General features: G+C 43.4%; 1 protein-coding gene across 1 annotated transcript in view; it reads left to right on the top strand.

Moving 5' to 3' along the window:
- The first annotated feature begins 7,345 nt into the window (after nucleotides 1–7,345).
- The window catches only part of Adamts17 (ADAM metallopeptidase with thrombospondin type 1 motif 17), a 344,165-nt gene continuing 326,907 nt past the window's right edge, over nucleotides 7,346–24,603 (top strand). The window contains exons 1-3 of the mRNA XM_027922179.3: nucleotides 7,346–7,424; nucleotides 7,881–8,251; nucleotides 18,884–19,049. Coding sequence (XP_027777980.3) covers nucleotides 7,346–7,424; nucleotides 7,881–8,251; nucleotides 18,884–19,049 — 616 coding nt within the window. The remainder of the gene's footprint in view (nucleotides 7,425–7,880; nucleotides 8,252–18,883; nucleotides 19,050–24,603) is intronic.

Genomic DNA, 24,603 nt, shown 5'->3' with positions numbered 1-24,603 from the left:
TAAGTGCATTCACAGTGTTGTGCAACCATCACTGTTATCTATTTCCAAAGCTTGTCTTCATCCTACACAGAAACTCTATGCCTGTTAAGCAGTAACCTTGGTCCCTTCTATCCCCAACCCTTCATGATCTCTGTTCTGCATATTGGGTCATGTGCTAGTTCTGTTTAACATTTTGAGAAACTGCCATACTTTTCCAAAGAGGCCAGAGGATTTAACTTTCCCACCAGCAATGTATAGGGGTTGTAATTTCTCCGTATCTTCACCAACATTTGTTATTTTCTGTTTCTTGATAGCAGCCTTCCTAATAGTTGTGAGGTGATATCTCACTGTACTTTTGATTTACATGTCTCTGATGATTAGTGATGTTGAGAATCCCTTCCTGTGCTTAATTAGCCATTTGAGTATCTTCTATGAAGAAATGTCTATTCAAGCTTTTGCTCATTTTTTAATTGAACTACTATTGATTTTTGAGAATTCTTTATATATTTTGGCTACAAGTACACTATCCGATATATGTTCTGCAAAAATGTTCCTCTAAACTGTGCCTAGTCTTTTCATTCATTAGCAGTGTTTTTATTGAAGAGCAAATTTTTAATTTCAATGAAGTCAGTTTATCAATTTTTTTCATGGATTATTCTTTAGGTGTTACATGTATGAAATCTGCCTAAATCAAGATCATAGTGATTTTCCCTGTGTTTTCTTCTAGAAGTCTCAGAGTTTTTTTTTTCTACATTTAAGTCTATGATACATTTTGACTAATTTGATATATGATGCAATATATATATATATATGCATAGAAATGCAACTGAAATTATATTTTTTATATATATATATATATATATATATATATATATATATATATATATATATATATATTACCCTGCAACCTCTCTGAACTTACTTATGGTAAATTTTTAGTGGACTCAGGATTTTCTACAAAGATGATCATATATATATATATATATATATATATATATATGTATATATTTATTTCCCCCCGCCTTTGGATATCATTGTCAGATGGCTCTCCTAGTCCCTCTTCAGACAGACAGGATGATGAAGTTACATTTTCAATAATGGGGCCTTTAAAAAATTCTGTTTATACTTTATTTTTTAATTTTTAAAAATTTATTCTTTTTAGATCTACACCACAGTAGCGTGTATTTTGACATATTATACATCCATGGAGTATAACTTATTCTAATTAGGATCTCATTCTTGTGGTTGAACATGATGTAGAGTTACACTGGTCCTGTATTCATATATGAACGTAGGAAAGTGTCTAATTCAATGTACTCTTTCCCATTCCCAACCCCTCTCCCTTCCCTTTATTGTATTAGACAAAGGGGAACATGGGGACTTTGAGGGCCAGGGGCATGCAGCTCTGAGGCAGGCCAACATCCCAGTGGGGTAGCCTTGGGGAGGGGGGAGAACTAAGATGTTGGGGAGGAATAGGGCTAGGGAAACATCAGAAGCAATGCTGATTGACAAGTAATAGCTAGACTAAAAAAAAAAATCAGGTTTTAAAGGTTATCTTGGACTTGTTCTACAATATGTACAATTATTCTTGGACTTGTTCTATAAATATCAAAAAAAAAAAAAAAAAAAAAAAGGGCCTGATTGGGTGAATAGAAATGGAGGAACACAGGAATTTTTGGACAGTGGCTATTCCCAGAGACAGGATATTGATTTGTCGTGAAACAGATCTTGTCAGTACCCCAGAATTCAGAGGGGAATACACAGACCCCTCAGGGAGAGGTTGGCAAGATTCATTCAGGAGATTAGGATGCTGGCCAGGTGGTCTGATTTAGGTTGGGATCCAGACTCAGGAGGGAAGAGGTGAAATAAAAATTGGGGAAATGGGGCTTTGAAGGAGGGAAGCAATCCATACCTGTTTTCCACACCAATCCTGGTTTAGGAAGATAGGACTGATGTTGGGTGCCCCCTGCTGGAAGGAAGGGGCATCTTATTGGCTGTCATGGAAGTAAGTTAGTCATTTAAGGAACCAAGTGAATTTATATTAGTCCACCTTTATTTGTGGTTTTGCTGTTTGTGGTTTCAGTTACCCTTGGTCATTTGTGATCCAAAAAATATTAAAATATTTTTAAAATATTAAAATGAAAATTTCAGAAATGAACAACTCATGAGTTTTAGTTGCTTTGCCAGTCTGTGTAAGGTGATGGAAACTTGCACTGACCTGCACCATCCCATAGGGAATGTGAACTGTCTCTTTGTCCAGTGTATCTAGGGTGTATAAACTTCCCAGGACTAAGTCACTTAGTATCTATTTCAGTTATCAGACCTACTGTCAAGGTATCAAAGTGCTTGTGTTCTATAATAAGAGATTTGGAAGAGAGAGTGAGCAAGAAAGCACATTCACATAACTTTTACTACACTTTGTTGTTATAATTATTCTATTATTAGTTATTGTTAGGTCTCTCTTACTGTGCCTAATTTATAAACTGAACTTTAGCATAGCACATACACACATATCTGATATATATCCTCTTTTCCTTTATATGTATATGGAAAAAAAATGTATAGGGTTTGGTGCTAGCCACAGTTTCAGACATTCACTGGGACTCTTGGAGCATATCCCCCAAGGATAATAGGAGCCTGTCATGGTGGAATTCTCTCTCTGGATCATCAATCTTTCTTCTGCATTGAGTAATCTTTAGAGTTACAGGACGTCTTCCACCTATGAACAGAGCAAGTTTACACACAGGTCTTGGTACCTGATTATACCAATCACCAGCTAAAGTAAGCCCTAAGTGGGGAATTTAAGAAGGTCAAGTTTATTCTAAGTGCCCTCAGTCCTCTTTGTCCTCTGCCCAGTCTGACTTTGGGCTCTGAGTGCGGGCTTTGAACATGGCTGCACTGAGCCCAATCTGTGCAGCTTTAGGGGCAGTCTGCTCTCAACAGCATGAATGCCCAGAATGATGGCTGCCTTCATCCAAACAGGACAGCTGTGTGTGCCTTGCCCAAGTGAGTCAAGATAATCAGCCTTCTTGAAAACATGATTTATTGAAAACATGACCAGTTCTAAAAAACATGATTGGAAAAGATCAATGAAATTAGAGCTGTTCACAGGAGGCAGGTGGGCAAGCTGGAAAGTTTAGAGCTCTGTCAGTTGGAAGCATGGCATGTTGCTTGGACCTGCAACCTGTGACCTGGAAGTTGAGTTATCCTTTCCTCAGCATCCTCAAGCTTCACAATGCCATTGCTATCCTCAGGGACTTTGGTTGCTTGCTGTGTTGTTTGTGATCTCTTCTGAAATCTTTCTCCTTCTTCTGTGAAATGATATTAAGCCCCACCATTCCACAAAATTAGGACAAGGCATTTTGTGCGTAAAATGAAGTGAGATCACAGCAACAATAAAGGCTTAAAAAACACTGAAATAAAAGCTACACAACATAAAATTTGCCATTTAAAAAATTTTAAGTTTAGTGGCAGTTAAGTACATCACATTAGTGTGCAACCATCACCAATATCCATCTCCAGAACTTTGTCATCACTCCAAACTTAAACTCTATATGCACTAAACACAATTTTCCCCCTATACCAGCCTCTGGAAACCAAAGTTCTACTTATGTATTTATAAATTTGACTATTCTGGGTTACTTCTATAAGGGGAATCATACAGTATGTTTTTTTGTGACTGGTGTGTTCACTTAGCATAATGTTCTCAAGGCTCTATGTTGTAGTGTGTGTCAGAATTTCCTTATTTTTAAAGGCTGAATCATGTCCTACTGTATGTGTGTGCCCCATTTTGTTTATCTCCTCATCCACTGATGAACAATTGGGTTGCTTCCACCTTTTTGCAGCTGTGAATAAAGCTGCTCTAAACATGATTGTGCAAATATCTGTTTGAGTCTCTGTTTTTAATTATTTTAGATACATAGTAAGTGAAGCCTGGTGTGGTGGTGCATGCCTGTATTTCCAGTGACGCAGGAGACTGAGGCAAGAGGATCACATGTTCAAAGCCAGCCTTAGCAACTTAAAGCAAGGCCCTAAGCAACTTAGCAAGACCCTGTCTATAAATAAATAAATAAAATAAAAATCTCTGGGATGTGGCTCAGTGGTTAAGCACACTGAGTTCAACCCCTGGTACAAAAAAAAAAAAAAAAAAAAAAGTGGAATTGATGGACTCTTAAGTTTAATTGTTTTTTTCAGGACAGCTATACTGTTTTACACAGCAGATGTATAATTTTACATGCCCATATAATTATTTCCTTACTCATGTCTTTCCTCACCAGATAAAGCAGAGAGCAGTGGTTATTTCTGCATCTCTCAATCCCCAGCACCTGAAAGAGTGTTTAATTTATAAGAGAAGCTTCTGTAGTAGACTGCGGGGAAAAAAGGGTGCAATTCACGTGCTATTGACTCCTCATTTGGTATCTCAGTTCATGGCACATAAAAAATAGGCACTAATAAAGGTATTGAAGAAACTAAAGCACGAATGAATTAATCAATGCAGTTACTATTGCTTTTTCCTTGACCTTTGAGGATAAATGCTTTTTATAAGTTAAGCTACTAGGTTAAATATAAACCCCTGGCCACTAGAAGTTTCACTTATTGCTACCACAGAGGTGCTGGATTCCCATAGTGGATTTATAAAGCCCATTTTAATTGAGACCACTTTGAGATATGTCAGACATATATGATATGTCCCACAACATAGGATGACTGGGCTCTTCTCTGGGGATGGTGTGATAACCATCATCAGGAAGTGTCTGTGTCCCTTGCAGGAAGTAGACTTTCTGCAAGGATAAGATCAACTTTTCAAAAACTCAAATTATTACTTTATCAAATGCTTTTCTGATATTTCCCAACTAACTTATCTTGAGTTCATCAGGAAGTTGAATTGCCTAAAACCATACAGTATATGGGTGCTGAAGGACTTCAGTGCATTTTGGCAATGCTAGTCTTCAAAACAGTAGTTGTATTCAGTGTTATGTGCTTTGCAGGGCTGACTTTCTCTTTTGTCCAGGCATTTGAAGACAACTTAAAATTTTGAAAAATAAATCATATTCTCTGCTAGTAAGTCATCATGAACTCCAGCAGAGATTGCTGTTAGGCTCCATGATTTGCAGAAGCATACGGCAAATCATGTCTAAGTTTTGCCTTGGGCCATGTTATATAGCCTTCACTTTATGCAGCATTGGGGAGCAGCTGCACCTCAGGTTATATAGGTGGAATCAACCCTGACTTCTGGCTGGTGAATCTGGAGGACACTTGACCACTTTGCATCATTCTGCAACTTCACTTTTTTAAAAAAATTGATAACTGATTTTGAAGATCTGTCCATGTTGTTACACGTAAGAGGTTTTTACATTTCTTTTAATTGACGCATAGTTTTCTAGTGGCCATTTATCTACTGATAGACATTCAGGCTTTTGCAATTTCTTTCTTTTTTTCTTTTTTTTGATGGTACTAGAGATTGAACCCAGGACCTGGTGCATGCTGGGCAAGCACTTTACCACTGCACTATATCCCCAGCTCAGGTTTTTATTCTTTGAGGGGCTATGGTGATCACGCTTTGTACATGTGCCAATGTTTCTCTGGGGTGATTAACTAGAATAATTAATACAGTTGTAGTGTGTGAGCATTTTTAGTTTTACTAGTTTGCCCAATTGTTTGTTAAAGTGTCTGTCGATTTATACTTCCACCTGAGGGCAGGAGATTGTCCTCTCCATTACTTGATATATCCAAGCACTTTAGTTTTGGTCAGTCTGGGGATGAAATGTTGTTTTGCATTTGTTTTAATTATCATATCCCTGTGGGTTTGCTTTAGCACTTGAGAATCATCTGATAGAAAACTGACAATGACTTGACAATGACTACTTCAGGCTGACTCCAAAGGCAGAAGTAATAGTCTTGTGAAGTGATGTGGCCCATACTCCATGGCTTTCAATTGCAGATCTTTGAAGTGGCTCTTTTTGCCAAAGCTACACCATGACTTCTTGTGTTGCCAGAAAATGCTGCTGAACTTTCAGATGGCTGAGGCTACTGACCAGAACACAGTCAAGTGAGAGAAACAAAGTTCCAAAATCTGGCCCATAGTAGGACCTGGGCCCATGTTCCAAGGAACTGCAGCTGCCAAGCAGAGGTGGCGGTCACTGGAGCAGTGGGTAGACCTCTAACACCTCTGTGAAAAGCCTCTGTGGAGGGCCACAGTCCACTCTTGGAATTCATTAAACCTGGGAAGCTGGACAGTGTTCACCTGACTTTCTGATGATATATAACATGGTGATGAAATGTAGACTCTGAGACCTTAAGCAGAGTTTGGTAGGGACTGTCACTTTCGTTTTTTGAGAAAACAGGGAAGAATAGAACAGGAAAAGGAGGGGAAACCTTGACTGGTATAATTTCTTTCCATTAATCTTGCTTTGCTTTATCTATGAGACATTCTTCAAGATGCTCAAGCAATCACCTGCAGACCTGTTATATTCTGATGGGAACATAATTCTTCTGTTGCTGAAAGACTTGTGTTCAAGTCTAGTCTTTGCTACTTTGTTCTTCAGTTTCCTTACCTGTAAAACTTGGCTAATACGTTGTCCTGCTTCTTTTGAAGGGTTCTGGCTGCTAACAATGAACAACACCTGGCAGGAAGTCAGATCAGGAATTCTAGCCTTTGTCCTAACAGAAACTCCCTGAAACTTAAGTGGAGCTCCTTAAGTACTCTATTCCTTAGTTTCCCATTCTGAGAGTGGGTGTGCCCTGGCTTCTGTGAAGATAAAGACTGCAGGAGGTGTGAAAGGTTTGGATAAACACCAATGATACTGCTATCAGGTGCGAACTAAGGTGTGTCTGGGAGCCTTTCCAGTAGCAAACAATCAAAATTGGTTTTATTTTAGATGCAGAGAGAGTATGTTTTTGTAGATGGAACCGGTTGGCCGGGACGATTTCTGGCAAATCTTCCTGGGAAGCTGAGGAGCAGGCTCAGATAGTTGCAAAATGAGGACAAATTCTGAAGACTAGGCCAGTATTCTCCCAGCTCCTGTAGGATCACACCGTCCGGGTTGGCTCGTGCCTGCCACCTGGTGTCGCGTCCGGGCTATTGCCCAGAAACCACGTGTAAGAAGTGCTTACAACCTAACTACGCACTTTGGTTTCGACCCATTCTAACCAATAGAGGGAAAGGAGGCGGGGCAGAGTGAAGTAAATGGCCAATCACCTCCTGGGTTTTGAGGGAAAGGCGGGGCTTTGGATTTACCACGTTGGGTTTGTCCGCAGCGCTAATTACTTTTTCCAAAGGCTGCAGAGCTTCACTCCGGCTGGCGCTGCTGCCTCGCGCGCTCCTGCTCTGCCGCCACGGTCCCGGGGGCTGCTCGTCCCAAGTACCATGTGTGACGGCGCCCTGCTGCCTCCCCTGGTCCTACCCTTGCTGCTGCTGCTGTTTTGGGGTCTGGATCCGGGCACAGGTAGCGCCCCCTTTCATCTCCCCTCCTCTCCACCACCTTCTCTCTGCCCTTCGGAGGCATCCGCGCGTCCCGAGTGCAGCGGGTGGACCGCTGACAGAGTCCCGGGCGAAGGAGGCACGGGCCGCCGCGGAGGACCGGGCTCCGGGCAGCTCCTGGCGGCTCCTGGCAGGGCGCACCGGCGCCGGTTCTCTGCACGCCCATACCGCGGCGCCGTCTCCGGAGGTGCTGGGCGTCCGCGCGGGAGACCTTCCTCGGCTGGCGGGGGCCGGACGGGGGGCTGGCCGGCTAGGAGGTGCCAGGACAAGCTGAGGGAAGGAAGTGCCGGATCCCGGCGGTGCTGCGCCCTAGGTGGCGCGGCGAGCCCCGAGCTGGACCCGGCGCGCGGCGGCCGGCCGGCTGGAGGGCTGGCGGCCAGGCTGGCCCCACCGCGCTGACGCGTCTTTTCTTTCCCGGCAGCTGTAGGCGACGCGGCGGCCGACGTGGAGGTGGTGCTCCCGTGGCGGGTGCGCCCCAGCGACGTGCACCTGCCGCCACTGCCAGGAGCTCCGGGGCCCCGACGGCGGCGGCGTCCTCGCGCACCCCCAGCCGCCCCGCGCGCCCGGCCAGGAGAACGCGCCCTGTTGCTGCACCTGCCGGCCTTCGGGCGCGACCTGTACCTGCAGTTGCGTCGCGACCTGCGCTTTCTGTCCAGCGGCTTCGAGGTGGAGGAGGCGGGTGCAGACCGGCAGAGCGGACGCCCAGCGGAACTGTGCTTCTACTCTGGCCGCGTACTCGGCCACCCAGGCTCCCTGGTCTCGCTCAGCGCTTGTGGCGCCGCCGGCGGCCTGGTACTGCCCGCGTCCCCTCCGGGTCTGCCTGGCCGGTTTGTTGCGACGCCCGGGTGGTCTTCGTGGAGGGCTGGGGTGGGACTCCTTGGCGGGAAAATCCAGCCTTCAGAGGAACTGGAGAGAACCTTCTATTTCCTTTCCCACCCTACCCCCCATCCCTCCAGACCTTCCTGATGATTTGTAAGGGAAGGGGATGGGAGGGGAAGAATTCAATTATCAGAATATGGCGGAGGTGGGGTCGCATAGGAATGAGCTGCGGATCCCCCAGGAGAGTGCACATGAAACTGTCAGACCCCTGACTGTGAGGCACATTTTGCTCAGGTGTAGAGAACACTGCATTTTCACAGGTGTGTATGTATGCCTGCCACGAGAACACTTTTATGTCTGTATCCCATTTATTCTGGGTTGGTGTGTAGGGGAGTAGATAGTCCTTTTGTGCTTTTGAATTTCCTTTAATACTAGGAAAAGGAAGTTTGGAGGGGATCCCAGGCAATCATGGTAACCCCACTCTTGTTGAAAGGTCAGAACCAGGAGAGGAAGAATTATCAGTATCCTTGTTTTCTGTACCATTAACAGGCATTTATCTGGCATCCTGCTCCAACAAGGATCACTGTGTTCTTATATTGATGCTAAGAACATGTCTCTGCTCCTCGAAGTCCTCCTTTCCCGAATATCCTGCCCTATTATATTTATTTGAGGCACCTGTGACAAGTACTCAATGGGCTGGGAGAATTCTTGTGTACTTTTGCTCTGCCTGTGCTCATACTTAATCATTTGACTACACTGGTGCCCAGCCAAACTCTTCTAAGCTTCTCAGTGATGCCCCAAGGAGTGCACATGGTTGGCAGATGGGCTGCCCCCTACAAAGCTTGGTATCAACTCAGAGAATGAAGTGCATGGGTTGTTTCTCTGCCTTTTGACACAACTATCCTCTGGGGAGGCAATTTCTGATATTATTTTGTGTCTGTCCTTACCAGGCCCACAAGACACTGCTCCCCCTATCTCCTTTTATCTTATACCACCATCTGAAATTCTCTGGCCCTTCCCATGTAGTCTGTAGCAAGTCATCAGGAATCTGCAGTAAAGCCAGAAAGCCTTGGGGTCCAAGTTTTTATGTGAGGCTTCTGCTTTATTCTCAGCACTTTTGGAGCATGTAATTCCTGGGATCAGCCTAGTTCTTCTTTCAGGCATTTTCTGAATTCTGATTTTAAGGTGTGATCCATTTTTGCTTGACTGGGAGAAATGGGCTGCTTTGGTAAAACAAGGAAAAGGATATAGAATGAAGGGGGCTTGGTAGTTAATGTGGAACAGGGTCAGAGAATGTGGGCTGTGGGTGAGGAGGCTTAACTAGGAGTGAGAAAGGCTCAGATCACCATAGGGCTCGGGTCAAGGCTGTATCATGTTCTGGGAGGGACTCAAAGGCCCACATCATTTTTCCTGTTTTTGCCAAAGTGTTTCAAGTCTAGGTCACATCACTGTACTGTACATGGAAACATCTGAATCCCATTTGCTGCGGTTTAGTGAGTTTCTGTAGAGGTCAGAGTTTATACTTCTTGGTGTAAAGTTTCCAACGAGGAGCTATCTGTGAAGGAGCTGAGGCTGAAAATCTGGATAACATTGATTTAAAGTCCTTGCAGAGTAAATGCTGAGCCTCCTCACAGATGGCATTTGAGCCCTTTCAGGAAGACTGCCCTTCCCTTTGACACCATGTGAGGGCGCTGTGCTTTACATAAGGGAACACAGCCAAGAGTCTGAGTTCACCCTGTGCCAGTTGCTGGTGGACCTCTTAGATTTTTTAGATTTTAAGTTCCAGCTTGAGCAGACACTGCTGTTGTTTAGTCTGCCTTGTTCATCCCATCCTTCCATGTGAGCTGGACATTGGGCACTTCTTTCCAAGTAGTCAAAAGGCTGAAGGCAGGAGGAAAGAGACAATAGGGTGACTTGGGATGGCCCTTTTGGTGGCAAAGTGGTCTTGGAGGGCAAAGAAAAGAAAGCAACAGAGCATAAGCTTACCAAGTCTGTACCTCTCTCCATCTGTGGTTGTGGTTCTCAGGGTGGTAACGTGTCAGTCCCTCTTGACCTGTTAGAAACCACTGTCATGGAGTTTTGTGTGGTGAGTGTGTCTTTGTCTGTTTATCTGTCTGAGAAGGCTGAGCTACAAGGTATGAAAAGGGCAGGCTATCAAGTAGATTATTTTTGGTGGCTGTGGATGGGGCACCTCCCTGTATCTAAATAATTGTATAAATTAGGAGTTGGCAATTTTTTTTTTTTTCTGTAAAGGACCAGAGAGAAAATATTTTAGACTTTGCAGGCCGTATAGCCTCTGTCACAACTTCTCAACACTCCCCTTGTAGTGTGAAAGCAGCTGTGAATGGTATATAAAAAATGGATGTGACTGTGCTCTCCAAAACTGTATTCTGGATGTTGAGTATCATTTTAATTGCTTGTAAGTTCTGTATTTAATGTCTCTAAATGGTAGTGTCCATTGCAGGGGCTGGAGGAACACAGGTTCTGCTCTGTTTTGCATGAAATCCATGCTGTTTGTGCCCAGAGATGTTTGGTATCTATTTAATGACTCATTATTAGATATATCATTACTTGTTTATGAGGAATAAATTATGCATTCAGTTCTGCCCCCTCTTTTGATGGTATTTAGAGGCATGGGCCTATGGTGTTTCCACTCTGTCTTATCTTGAAGGCTCTCCCAGCTGCATTTTTTGGGATTTCAAAGACCCCAGGCTCAAGGATTAATTGTTTTCTGTTTATGCTTCTTTATTTTATTTATATTTGAAGGAGTTTTCAGACATAGCGTAAACTTTTGGAAGATTTCCTATAACTGTATAATGTCAAAGCAATGAACAAGGTATGTGAGGAAGGTATCTGTACTCCAAATAAATTTACATAAAGTTTGGATTAGCTACCCTCTGACAAAAGCACCAGATCGTGAAAGGCGAGAAGAATTGGAATCCAGTTTAACTTTGTAGGTAGAGAAGGCTGGAGGAGTAGCCCTTTAAGGCATAGAGTGAGGAGTGTTGGTCTCTGAAAAGACTCCTTTGCCACTTGTCTGAAATGAGTGGATAAGGACTTGTTTTAGGCAAAGTGAACAGAGAGGAAGGAAGGGCTGGAGGCTCCCCCCATTGGGTTTGGACTGCTGAGCAGTGGCCACTTTTCCTTCAAAGAGTATTCTCAGACTCTGGGAAGCCACCCACCAGAATCTGTCCATCTCTTCTTGGGCAAGGGTGTACTGTGTGTGAGGTGTTGGGACCAGACATAACTCCAAGGATTTTGGAGCTATAGAACATATAGTCACCCCAGAAAGATTGAGAAAGGGGTAGAAATCACCCAGGGCATACCTCCTCTGGAGTCATAGTCACATACCACAGAACACTTTATTGGAATCTCTGTGGGCTCGATTGGTCAGTGGGTTGGCTTGGTGATCAGCTCACCCTTAATCTGATGGGTCAGCCCAACTGGAGAGTGTGGGGCCATTTTGTGGCTTGTCATTGGTAGTGGTTCTTATAGTTTTGTACAGCTCTTCCAGGCCACTTGGGAACCTTAGATAATGGGGAAAAGAATATAGTTTAGACTGGGATAGATGGGAGCTGAGTTCTTCCAGCCAAGTCAGTAGTCAGTGAGGTTAGAAGAGGCTGAGAACCCCATTCTCAAGAGGGCAGCCTGCAGTTATACCTCCCCTGGGAGGCAGAGGAATTGCTGCCTCACTCTTGAGAATTTTATCAAATGCTTTGGTTGATGAATGAGAAAATTGCCCAGCTTTATAATACAGCATTACTTCATCCAGTACAGTTGAGTAGCAGTTAGTCTTGGCAAAAGTTTTATGATGTGGAGACCATTTGGATGGAAGCAAATGGACCAAACTACATCATAGCACATTGTTATTGATCTAGGTCTGAGGAAAGCACATGTCTAAAGTGATTGGTTCATATTGCTGAAGAATTGATCATGTACAGGATAAACATATTTGTAAAACACAAGGCATATATTTAGAGTTTTATAATAGAAGAAGGGCAAAAGACAGTTTGAAGTTTGCAGTGTAAAAGAATTAAAGAGAACTCTATTCAGAAAATAACAAGGCCAGCCTCATGGTGGCTTCTTATCCCCTTTGACCTCTCATCCTCCATACTCTTTTCCCTTCCTGATTGTCATTGCTCAGGTGCTTTATCTACCTGCAGATTTTCAGAGCTGGGCAACACCTCTTAGGAAGCCAGGCTTCAGCTTCTTTCTGAACCACTGCCCATGAACATGACCTAGGGCATTCAATTAGATTTCCCCACTTTGAACTTTCACTTAGTTGGCGCCATTAAAAAAAAAAAAAAAGTACAAGGTAGGGTGATGAACTGAAGAAATCCTTTTAGACTGATTGCATTCTTGAAGTGTATTTCCTGAACGCTGGAATGCTGCAGCTGCCTGACCTTGGACGTGTGTGATGGGAGATGTTTTTGCAGCCTTTGGGTCTGAGGGAACCACACAGTTTCTGGTTAACCTTTTGTTGTGCATGCTTCTGTGCTCAGCACATGGATTCATGGTCACACTCTTGTTGCTTAGGAAATGAAATTGCACTGCTGGGGGTGGAGGGCTGTGACCTTGAGTGAGTCACTTTACTCTTTTGAACCTCCCTACCTGCAGCCATACAAGAGATAAATAACATCAGCCGTGCATGGCTATTGATGGAACAGAACAAGATTCAGTCAGTGAAATAATTTAGTGAGAATCTGTGACATTAAGGCTTTAAAAACGGGTTTCTCCTCTAGTCCTGCAGGCCGTTTCCAGACTTTTCCAGTTACAAATCAGTCGTTCAAGGTTATTGCTTGAATAAACAGTTTGTTATCATACACCTGATGTGTGCAGAATACCCTGGTAGGCTCCCAACAAGGCTCAGAGAGAAATACAATGTGGGCCCAGTCTGGGAAGATGGTCGAGATACACATGGAAGGAACTTGCATCAGAGCCTGCTGGGTAGAAGAACAGTAGAGCATACAGGTGGACAAGCTAAAGGGGCTTGACAGAGACTCTGGGAGAAGGTTAGGCCACTAAGGCCAGGTAGGGTGTAGGCTCAGAGAGAAGAAAGGCTGAAACTGAAGTAGCCCTAGGATTCTGGAAAGAAGGAGTGTTGGCAAGGCTGCCCAAGAGATACAGGCTGTCTGGAGATAAGTTGGCCATGCAATAAGGGGTTTGAGTGGTGGTTTTAGGGGATGAATGGACAGGTGATTCAGGTTAGATGCGGTGGTGCCCTCGGTGCCAACCTAAGCCATCTAGAATTTATCTTAAAGAAGCAGTTCTCAACTTTGAGCCAGTATTGGATTCCCCTGTAGGGTTTATTAAGCTGATTGCTAAGCTGTAACTATGGTCACAAGTCAGGGGAGGGCCTGAGAACTTGCCTTTCTAACAAGCTCCCAGATACTGCTGCAGCTGGCCTGAGATGACACTCAGGACCATTAGCCCAGAGGAGATAGAGAACTTTGCCAGTAATCATCTGGAGAATCCTGGTGATAGCAGTATTGGGTGAGGGTATATGTGGGGACACACGATGACTAGGATTAGGCCTTGGATGGATGAGGTAGAGATGGGAAGAAGGAGACATCACAGCAAGTGACCCCTCTAATCCCAAAGGGAGGCTGACTTTAGAAGACAAGTGTCTGCATTTAGGTGTTTTGCACTTTCACAGGCAGCAGTTAGACTGTCAGGGGAACTTCAAGTGGTGCTTTGAGAGAGGAGCAGGTTGGGAAGCCCCTCATACCTGTATGAGTAGGGAGATGGGGACATTTCTCCCATGGCCACCATGTGAGTCCCCACAGACCCTGCTGAGGCCCACCAGAGAGTCCGAGGCAGGTCTGCAGTCACCAGTCTTTTTCTCCTTGGAAGCAGATTTGCCCACAGAGGGAACAAACTCACCATCCCATTGGCTGGGGCCTCTCTAACTACCTGTGCCAACCCATCTGGACATAGAGAAGGTGACCCCAGGCCCACTGTGGTTAGCAGAGCACCTAAAGCCTTCCAAAGAAGAGCTGGGAGGGCTCACGGGGGCCTTTAGAGGAAGGTGATTTCAACCAAATCTTATGGCTTCGTCCCTCCCACAGAGGGGCAGTGGCCTTCAGTTCCAGGGTGCACTTGTGACAGATTTTCTTTACAGTATCTTAAATGTATTTCCTGTGTTATGTGGCGAGGCAGTGCTCATGTTAGGAGGTGATTAAAGCTTCTGTCTCTCAAGTGTTCTGCACATGGAAGTGGAACCTAGCCCTGCTTGGGGGATGAAGTGGGGTTAGCAATACTTTCTTAAGATGGTCCAGAAACCTTCAGAGCAAGGACTCAGAATAAAGAGAGTTGAAATGTGACTGCTCAGACCTGTTACAGTATCAGGTTATACCTGATACATTTTATTTGACCCACAATTCTTTCATGTAGGATATCCAATCTTGCAAAAACCTAAAATACCTAAAAGCATTGTTTCCCTGAGGGATTATGGTTTCCCTTAAAACCAGATGGCCTCAGGGCTGCTGGTTCTGTCTGCCATGGACATTTATTCCTTCCCAGGTCTCTGTCTGTGCAGATGATATTGGAAGCCATTTGCATCGAATGCAGCCAATCCCAGCCTCATTAATGATATTTCTTTGCTGTCCTCAAGGAACAGTGGAGGCCTTGGAGGAGCATTTCCATGTGTCTTACTTCTCAGAATAGATGGTGACTGTGAGATTAACACAATTCTAAGCATCCCTGCTCAGCTCTGAGGGCCATGGGGCAGCAATTGACTAGAAGCCAGGGCAGTGGGCAGAACCCCACAGTCGGAGAAAGACCCAGGTTCCAAATTCAGGTACTTCCAGGCATTGAAGTCAAGGTACTAGGTGGCCAGGTTCTCCAGCACCCTGTTAAAAGCTAAGGCAGTGGTTCTTGTCTCTGGCTGAACATTGAAATCTCTTGGTGAACTTAAAAAAAAAAAAAAAAATCACTGCTAGTCTTATACCCCATTTGGCCTGGCATCAGAGGTCTTCAGGGCTATCCAGGCAATTCCTATATGCAGCCAGGGATGAAAACCACCAAGCAAGGGGTACTTTAGGCAACCTATTAGCTTTTCAAGTAATTGTGATATTGGAAAATATGGAACATTGGAAACTATGGAGGAGAAATTCTGATCCTATTTCAGAAGAACAAATTATTAGTTTGTGAAAGTATTCCTATAACATGGTGTTGGGTAATGGACTGCAGAGGAGGAGGATTTATTGGGAGAAGAGAAGATGTCAAGGAGAGATGAGGGCTGGTGAGAACTTTGGGCAAGATTGTTGGAGGAGGACACAGTGACACTTTAAAAGTTTTTAAAATTTTTTTAATGTTTCCATTAGCACTCTAGTCATACGTAATAGTGGGGTTCATTTTGACTTATTCATGAATGCATGTAACAATTTGCTCCATTTTAATCCACAGTACTTCTCCTTTCCCCTTCACCTCCTTCTCCCTATTTTCTACTTTTATGTATAATTATTATGCATAAATTTAAAAAGATAGAAGGAAGACCAGCAGAATAGAGGAAGGGGATTGGGGAAATTTTTTTTGACCCATTCTAAGTGTACATATTTATGGGACCAACTTTTCTACAGAACTTTTATCACTGGTAATGTGTGGACGAGGTGAGTGTTAGAGATACTTGAGGGAGTCTAGCAACAGCAAGCCACACCTAGGAAGGTGTCAGCCTTTTCACCACTGGGACTAAAAGACTTGATCAGAACAATTGTAGAGGAAGAAGTTTATTTGAGAGTTCATGGTTTTAGAGGTCTTAGTCCATAGAAGGCTGGCTCCATTCCTCGGAGCTCAGGTGAGGCTGAACATCATGTCAGGAGAGAGTGGTGGAGGGAAGCAGCTCACATCATGATCAGAAAGCAGAGAGACTCCATTTGCCAGATACAAATACATACCCTAAAGCCATAGCCCAGTGCCCACCTCCTTCAGCCACACCCTACCACTTCAATTACCACTCAGTTAATCCCTATGGGGGGATTGATTCACTGATTGTGTTAAGACTCTCCCAACCCAATGATTTCTCCTCTAAACCTTCTTGCATTGTCTCTCACTTGAGCCTTTGGGGGAACACCTCACATCCAAACCACAACAAAAGGGGATAGTGTGGGCCTTTCCATGTGCCAGCCCCCAGGGTAAGAGATTTGTGCAGCTCCTTTTTCTTAGGCGCTAGTCCTGGCCACAACCTGGCTCAAGGTTTAGGGGCCAACAGAATAAAGGGCTATGAGATAGAGTACAGATCAGTATTCAGTTTATCTGTTTCTCACCTGTATTGCCATTTTCTTGCATGAATGAATGGAAATCTGTGAGACTGTCCAGAAAAGATACTCTAGAGAAAAACCTCCCCAAGGAGCTAGATTTTGCTTCTGAATATGTATATGTAGGATTTCACACCAAGGAGAGATCTCCCTGTCCCCAAAACAGCTAGCTCACTGCTAGCTGATTTTTGCACTGGAGCTTGTGAATGCAAACACTAAACTGATTGATAAAATTGGCTTTGAAAGTTCAGGACTCGGGAGGGTGGCTGCCTTGGACCTTCCATAGCCAGGGTATTTCCAGAAGAGTCCAGCCTGTTGTTCGAATTGAGTACATCCTCCAGAGACATGGGGCTCCTTCTGTGTGGGGCTCCATCCCATGCATAACCTCTCTATATCTGAACCGTGGAAGTTTTGGCCAGTTGTTTTCTAGTGTCCGCACTTCGGCTTCTTAAAGCACATCTGGGGGTGGGGGAGCCCTGTACATCTTGCCACAGCTCCTCTGTCTTCATTTCTTCAACTTCTCCAAAGTATCCCAGGGTACAAACTCAAGTTTTCACTTCAAAGGAGAGGGAAGGAAGCTGGGCTCTCCTGCAGGTTACACAGTGCCACTTTGAAACAGTTTTATTTGGGCCGTAAAATTTGTGAGTTGTTCTTGGCAAAAGTTCTAATGAAATAGAAACCTTGAAATCTGCTTAGAGCGGTAAGTTTGGTCTCACCCTGTATCTTGGGGACTAAAGATTGTAGGTGATCTTATGAGTTGATGTCATTTACTTCCTAAGGGGATTGGTACTGGTGCATCTTTTTAGAATGGAGGGTGGTCTATCTCATTTGACTTGAGTGAGATCTATACCATAGTTGAGCCTGGAGGAATTGTAATGCTGTGCAGAGAACAGTGCTTCTCCAAGTGTGTGGTTCCTGGTCCAGCTGTGTTCGGGTCATCTGGGGACTTGTTAGAAATGCACATTGTTAAGTCCCACTTTGGTCTTCTTTGTGATTTTGGTGCATGCTAGGGTTTGAGGATCACTGGTTTAGTATGTTATAACTTTTGAAAAGTAATGGTGTAAGAGAAAAGAAAGGTGTCCATGACCTCTTAATACCAATCTGCTCAATCTGAGCCAGCTAAGACAGTCTGGAGGTATGACCTAGGAGAGGGGACATTGCACATACCAGTGTACACACCAGCTCCTTCCCCAGCCTAGTCAAGCGTTTGTGGAAAGTTTACTTACCTTGTTAATTCCACCTTGTTACTAAGTTCCCTTGTGAACAAGATGGAAAGCTTGCAGCAGGTGTCTGGGGCAAGAATGACCAATGCTGTCAGCATTGGTTCCCAGGGAGGGGAAAGTTCTATGCACTGAATTCCTCTCCCCCATAGAGTTAAAATTCACTTCATTTAAGCAACAAATTAAAAATCCTAGTTTTTTTTAAAGATTTCCTTTAATTTACAAATCTTATAATCTTAGTGTGATTTTGCAGTTATTTTTAAAGAGGATTTTGAAACATTTGACCCCATTTACAATGTCACTTACAATTTTTAAACATTTTGAAAAAACAGTCTTCTGAGAAATATTTTGATTTTTATTTTCAAGTTCATTGGATGTCTGGGTTAAAAAAGAAACTTTTCACAAGTATTTAGGCATTCTTATAAGCCTAATAACTTAGTCTTATAAACATGAGAAGGCCTGAGGTCTTCTACACATTCTAATACTATTTGTAACCTAAAAAGATTTTAAAATCACAAGTCTAAATCAATGATATGCTCTAAGTTAAAATTGCAAATCTAATCCATTAGGTATTCTGCCAAGTTCTCTTAACTATTACTCGTTCTGGAGGAATAATGCACAAGTCCCCATCACAAAGCACTTAATACTACAAATCAGACTGACCTTATTGTCTTTGTATTTAATTCTAAGTTATCCTCAGGATTAAGCTACATTTTTCCCATTAGGGATATAATTTTCATTCTAAACAATTTGGGGGTTGCCTCCTCAGATGGACTCTTAGGTTGGTTTTAAAAATAATTTTTAAGGGAAGTTCTTGAAAAATCAATGGAAAGTAACTCTGTCTTCTCTCTGAAAGCACTCAGAAAAGGGTATTATTATACACATGTGAACCCCCACCCCTATTTCAACCCCCCGTCCCAGCCCTTCCAACTCAGCCACTCAATGGGATGTTTGTATGTCAGACAGACACTTTTGGGCTCAGGTAAATTCAAGCAATTTGCAAAGAAAAAAAGCCCAGGTGTGGAAAACCAAACCATAGCAAGGTGACTTTGTTCCTCTCAAGCCGCAGGGGCCATGGACATGTATGAGTGAGGCAACCAATGTCCTGTTTTCCTTTCCTTTCCTGGCAGGTCGGCCTCATCCAGCTTGGACAGGAGCGGGTGCTAATCCAGCCTCTCAGCAATTCCAGTGGTCCCTTCAGTGGACGAGAGCATGTGATCAGACGCAAATGGACCTTGACACCCAGCCCAACTGCCGAGGCCCAGGTACCTGGGCAGTTCTGCAAGGTTCTAACAGGTGAGTTAGGGCAACATGTCTGGACAGAGCACATGCACAGATGACTCCCACAGTGCAGCACCAGATGTGCTGACATCATATGAGCAAGAACTTCACCTATACAGTCATGTGTCACTTAATGGCAGGGAGATGTTCTGAGCAATCATTAGGCAGTTTCTTCATGGGAACATCACGGAATGTACTTGCACAGGCTAAGATGGCTATTATGTCACTACACAATATGGAACCAGAGTGGTATATTCAGTCTGTGTTTGACTGAAATGTCATTAGGCATGTTGAAAACTATTTAATGGCCCTGGAAGCCACTTCCTTTTCCTTGTGTATTAGAGTCAGTATTTCATGCAGTGCAGTCCTTTGAAAAGGTCATTATTTTATTTCTGCAAGGAATTCATGATCTTGTCCAGGCATTGCCTCAGTTTTATGTGTCAGGACCAAGTTGAGGTCTGAAAAATCTCTACAAGTTTGTTATCAAGCCACAGGTTAGTATCAGAGATAGAATTCCAATTCTAGCTTGATTTCCCTCCTCCTGATGCCCTGGCCAGAGCTCACTTACTCTTCTAGTGTAGTGGTCCTCACCCCTTGTTCATTAATTAGAGTTGCCTGGGGAACAGTGGTTCTCAAATTGTGGCCCCTGTTCCAGCAGTATCAGTAATACCTGGGAAGTTGCCAGGAAGGTACATTCTCTGGCCTGAAGCCAGACCTGCAGCATCAGGAACCCTGGAGGTGGACCAGTCATCTGTGCCTTCCCAGGCCTTCCCAGGGATTCGGATGCATGCTAAGGTATGAGAACCAGTGCTTTAAAAATGCCATTCATTGCCTAATATCCCCATCTAATTGGCCTGAGGTATGACTTGGGTATCAAGTGTTTTTAAAAGTGATTGTGATATGCAACTTGAAGTAGAACCCAGAACTCCTGTATTCTGCACCTCTATTTTGAGCATACTTTGTGTTTTCTGTCAGGTGTTTAAGAACATCTCATGGTGCTGTGTCCACAGCAGTAGGCCTGAAAATGTCCCTTGATGAAGCTGGATTACCCACAGTTCATGGGTGACTTTTTCTCCCAGGAGATCATGGGGCCCCATAGCAGACCTTTGGGAGTTGTGCTTTTGTAGTTTAATGTTATCTTTGTATGAAAATGTGGGGTGTCTCAATTGAGTATTTGTGTGACCATGGAAATAAATCAATGATGTGACTTTCCTCAAGAGTAACTTTGGAATTTGTAAGCAAGTCTTGTGGCCCAGCTCAGTCCCTGCCTGTAGAACATTATGAAGTCTGGTTATCACCCTCCATGGCCTAGTCTGTATGTGGCAGGCAGATATTAGAGATGACTGTGCTGGATAAAGTCTACTCTGAAACCACCGGAGAGCTTTGAGTCATACATGGAGAGAGAACACCGCTAGACCTTAATATTTTTCTCTCTTCCTTTCTGCACCCTATAAAAGTGGGGAAAATGGACCTCAGCATAAAATTATCGATTAACTAAAAAACACCCTTTAATATGAAGCAGGATTTTTCGTAAGTCTTATGGTCATGCACTTGATGTCAGTGTGTTATTTTTACGGACCCTGTTAGGTCAGTTTTGTGGATCTTTTTTCATTCTAAGTCTTTGTGTACTTTTTGCAGCTGAGCTGAACACACTGGTTGAATGGCATAGGGATTTCACTGAGGCATCAATTCTCAGTTGTGTCTGCACATTGGCATTGCCAGGGGAGTGACAACCCCCAGTGCCCAGGTCCCCTCCCATTGCCCTTTTAATTAGTGTGGGGCACAGCCTGGGCATCTGGCCATGTAAAAGCTTCCAAGTGGTTCTGATGTATCAAGTTCGGCTGGTGTTGAAAACCCCGTGCTAAGGAATATTAAACATGAGTAATAGCACCTGTGGGCCAGCGGAAGTAGATTTTCTCAGCTGAGAATCTTTAAGTAGGGCCACGCAATAAAACCCAGGGCAAATGTATTTTATTCTCCCTCTTCACTCAAACCAGTGCTCATCAACTGGCAGTCTCTGATCAGAAATGCAGCATGCTTGGGGATGAGATAATGGAATGTTTGTCTAATGACCTGCTTCTGTCCTTTTTAGGGGAGAGATACCAAGAGTTGCTGACAAAATGACAAATGGTGCTTGTGTTTGCATTTTTGTACCTGAGACTGGCTTCGGGGCACATTTTTTGATGGACTGTTTAGCCTTTAATGGAGGAAATAAAGTGAACACAAGCTGAATGGGGTGGACCTGATAGAAACTAAGACAAGAGCAGCCATGTAAGGGTGAAGAGAGAAATTTCTGAATTTGCCTCAAAAAAAATCACCCTTCTTCTTCCCCCCAAATCTTGCATCAACTTGTCCTGAAGAGCTGGAGCACTGTGTATAATTAAGATGGAGCAAAACTCAGGCTCCGTACTGCGTAGGAGTGTAGATACCAAAAGGAGGTCTCCATTTTGCTCCTGCTGCTTTTTGCTTTGCATGAAATAGTAAACTTGGTTGCTGTGTTGAGAAAGACATTGGGTCTCTTAATAGGCTTAGCTAATAAGTAGTCAATTATGCCCTATCGAGTTTGGATTAGCTTTCAAAGGTTGGGAGTTTAGAGATCAGGAAACTTAATTTACAGCAAAGTACATTCTTGAAGTTTCCTAGAAAGATTAATCAGATTAATCCAGGATTTCTCATGGGAACATGTTCTGTCTGGCTGAATATGGTGGCTGTTGGTTTCATTTTGTCCTGTCATTGATTTTATGTTGCCCTAACCTTGGACAAAGCCTCAGAGTAGCCTTGCTGGCTCATGTAGGTGGGGAGTTGAGAACTCTTCTTCTTCTTCCATAAATCACGAATTTACCTTAAAGTTGAACCTGTGTAAGACGCCATGTTGTCCAACGTCTTATGTCTGAGCAGGGCTGGGGGCTAGAAGGACTGAAACATGAGGACCTGGAAGGACCCTTCCTCCCCTTGTACGCCACTGAGGTTGCATTTCTAGAAGATTTGGGGGGCTCCTTATGAGGGGACAGGCTGACCCTGTTTCCTTTTAGCTCCTTATTTTTAGGACCTTATAAACTGATTCATAAAATAAAACTCCAGATTAGAACTTGGCAAGAGAATATGGAGTCTGCAAACTACCCCCCACTTCTTTTTTCCTTTTGGTGAGAGCTTGAGTTTTTGAAAGTTTTTTTGGCAATTCTCAACAACTGAAATGGTACTTTGGATATTGTGAAATGTTCTTTGATTTTCAAGTGGTCATTCTGACTCTAAAACTTTTAATCTTTCTTCTATGCTTAAATTTCCCCATTCAGATTCAACTTAGACTCTTCCTGCCACTGTTTTCATGGATTTAGATGCCAATTTGAATGTCTGTCATCTCTACCGTGGTAGGTGTCACATGTGAATGACAGAAGTGCAGGGTACAATAGAAGACTAATTTGCCATGAGACATTTTCAAAATCACAATTCTGCAGCACTTTGAGTGGTGGTGAGCTCATTAGCACATGAATATGCCTGAAATAGGGGGGGCCTGTGAGGCACTAATATCTTCTTTATGGTTGAAGTGCTATTATGATTGTTTTTAAAGATTATTAGTTATTTGCTAGTTTTGTCTGGTTCATTTAAAGAATTATGAAGATCATTTCAATGAGTATTTGGAGGATACCATGACTCTTCGGAAATTGTGTATTGCTAATTGATGCAAGAAGTTGCATGTGTAATCAGGTGTGTACATTTAATACACAATTGGTCAGGACTTGTACTTTGTTTCAATTAAGTTTCTTTTGATTGGAAAGGACAGAAGTCAAACTTAAACACCAGAGAAATCATTGACATGGGTTTATGGAACTGATTAGTGAAGCAGGAGGCTGGACTTCAGGTAAGGCTTGACCAAGTTCGGCCTCTCTACAGGTCTTTCTCTGCATGACAGTTTTGTCCTTAATTCACCCCCCTCGAGGTGACAAAAAGGCAGCTAGGATGAGGAGGTTAGCTCTTCTGTTTTATTGGGATTTGAGATGGGCTGGCTTGGATTACTTTTAGTTCACCACCGCTTTCAAATGTCTTGAGGCAGGATCAAATCTCTCCTTCCTAAAGACCATCAGTCCCAGTCCCCATATGACTGGGGAGTATTACCGAGTCTTCTATCCCTGTCCTGATTTCTGCAGGCCACCACACACTTGGCAAAAGTCTGGAGTAGGGTTACCACACCTACACCAATCCAGCTCTAATCCATCATTCCAGCCCATGTGGTTGAAAATATGGCCGCTTCCTTCCTGTTTCCACAATAAGAAACCGATACTGATTAGCTCCTCATCTACTTGTGCCTACAGGTGACTGTGGCTGCTGGTTTTTGTTCACTTAGGAAGGGCTCAATTCCTCTGCAGTTAGGGTCCTTTCAATGTCTTAGAGACCTTAGCTCTCCAGTGGGTGGTTAAAAAAAAAAAAAAAAGACAAAATTTATGTGTGAAAATGTTATATATAGAAAAAATATATTTAAATATATAATGTTTATATATATATATAAATTTTTTTCTGGCTTTGTCTAGTGTTCTTTGTCGATGGTCATTTGTGTCCTTCTACATCTCTGCTGCAAGCAGAAGCTAAAAGAAATAGGATTAAATTGCTACATTTTCTCCAAGTCAATATTTACATATTTATTTGCATAGATTTTGCACAATATTTTTATATTCTAAAAGTAGAGAACAGTATTTGAAGAATTTTTATTCCACAAGTAAGAGAAAGTGGACTCAGGTAGAAGGCTTGATTTCATCTCCTTTCAGTGTGCCCCAGAAGAGTCCCTTAACATCTCTGTGCCACTCTATCAGTCTGCTAGGACTTCTATGACAAAATGCCACAAGGCTGGTTTTGTTAAACAACAGAAATGTATTTCTTCACAGTTCTGGAGGCTGGAAGTCTGGATCAAGCTGTCAGCAGGTTTGGTTCCTTCAGAGGTGATGTGAGAGGCTCGGTTCCATGTCTGGCTTATAGATGGCTGTCTTCTCCCTGTGTCTTCAAGTGGTCTTCCCTCAATGTGGCTGTCTCTAAGCCCAGTTTCCTCTTATGAGGACACCAGTCATATTGGATTAGGGCCCACCCTCGTGACCTTTTTGTAACTAAGTTACCTCTATAAAAAACCCTATCTGTAAATAGTCGGATTCTGAGGCACTGAGGGGTAGGACTTGTGGATTCGGGGACAGGATGTGACTCGGGCCATAACAACCTCTATTCCTCATTTGTGACAATGAATTGATGAAGCCTGACTCGGTCTGCTTCTCAGGTCACTGCTGAGGAACACGGCAAGTGAGGTGGTGCCATGTCCAGCCAACTGGGGGAGCACATTCAAGAGCACTCTCACAAATGTCTAGAAGGTAACATCTGGAGGAAATTAGAAGTGGGCCATCTCTAAAAGTAGGTATCATGGTTGGCTGGTCTCCTCTTCCCAGTTTGACTTTTGATAAATATTAGAGGAGCTGCACTACCTCAGGCAAGGTAGAGGTAGTCTAACTTGCAACGAAACAGTATCACCTACCTCCTAGGGTTCTGAATTAAATGAGACAGTGTATATTTGCCACTCAGCAGCTAATAGATA

Source organism: Marmota flaviventris, chromosome 2 (genome assembly GCF_047511675.1).
Source record: "Marmota flaviventris isolate mMarFla1 chromosome 2, mMarFla1.hap1, whole genome shotgun sequence".
Lineage (NCBI taxonomy): Eukaryota > Metazoa > Chordata > Mammalia > Rodentia > Sciuridae > Marmota > Marmota flaviventris.
This window is presented reverse-complemented; position numbering and strand designations above follow the sequence as displayed.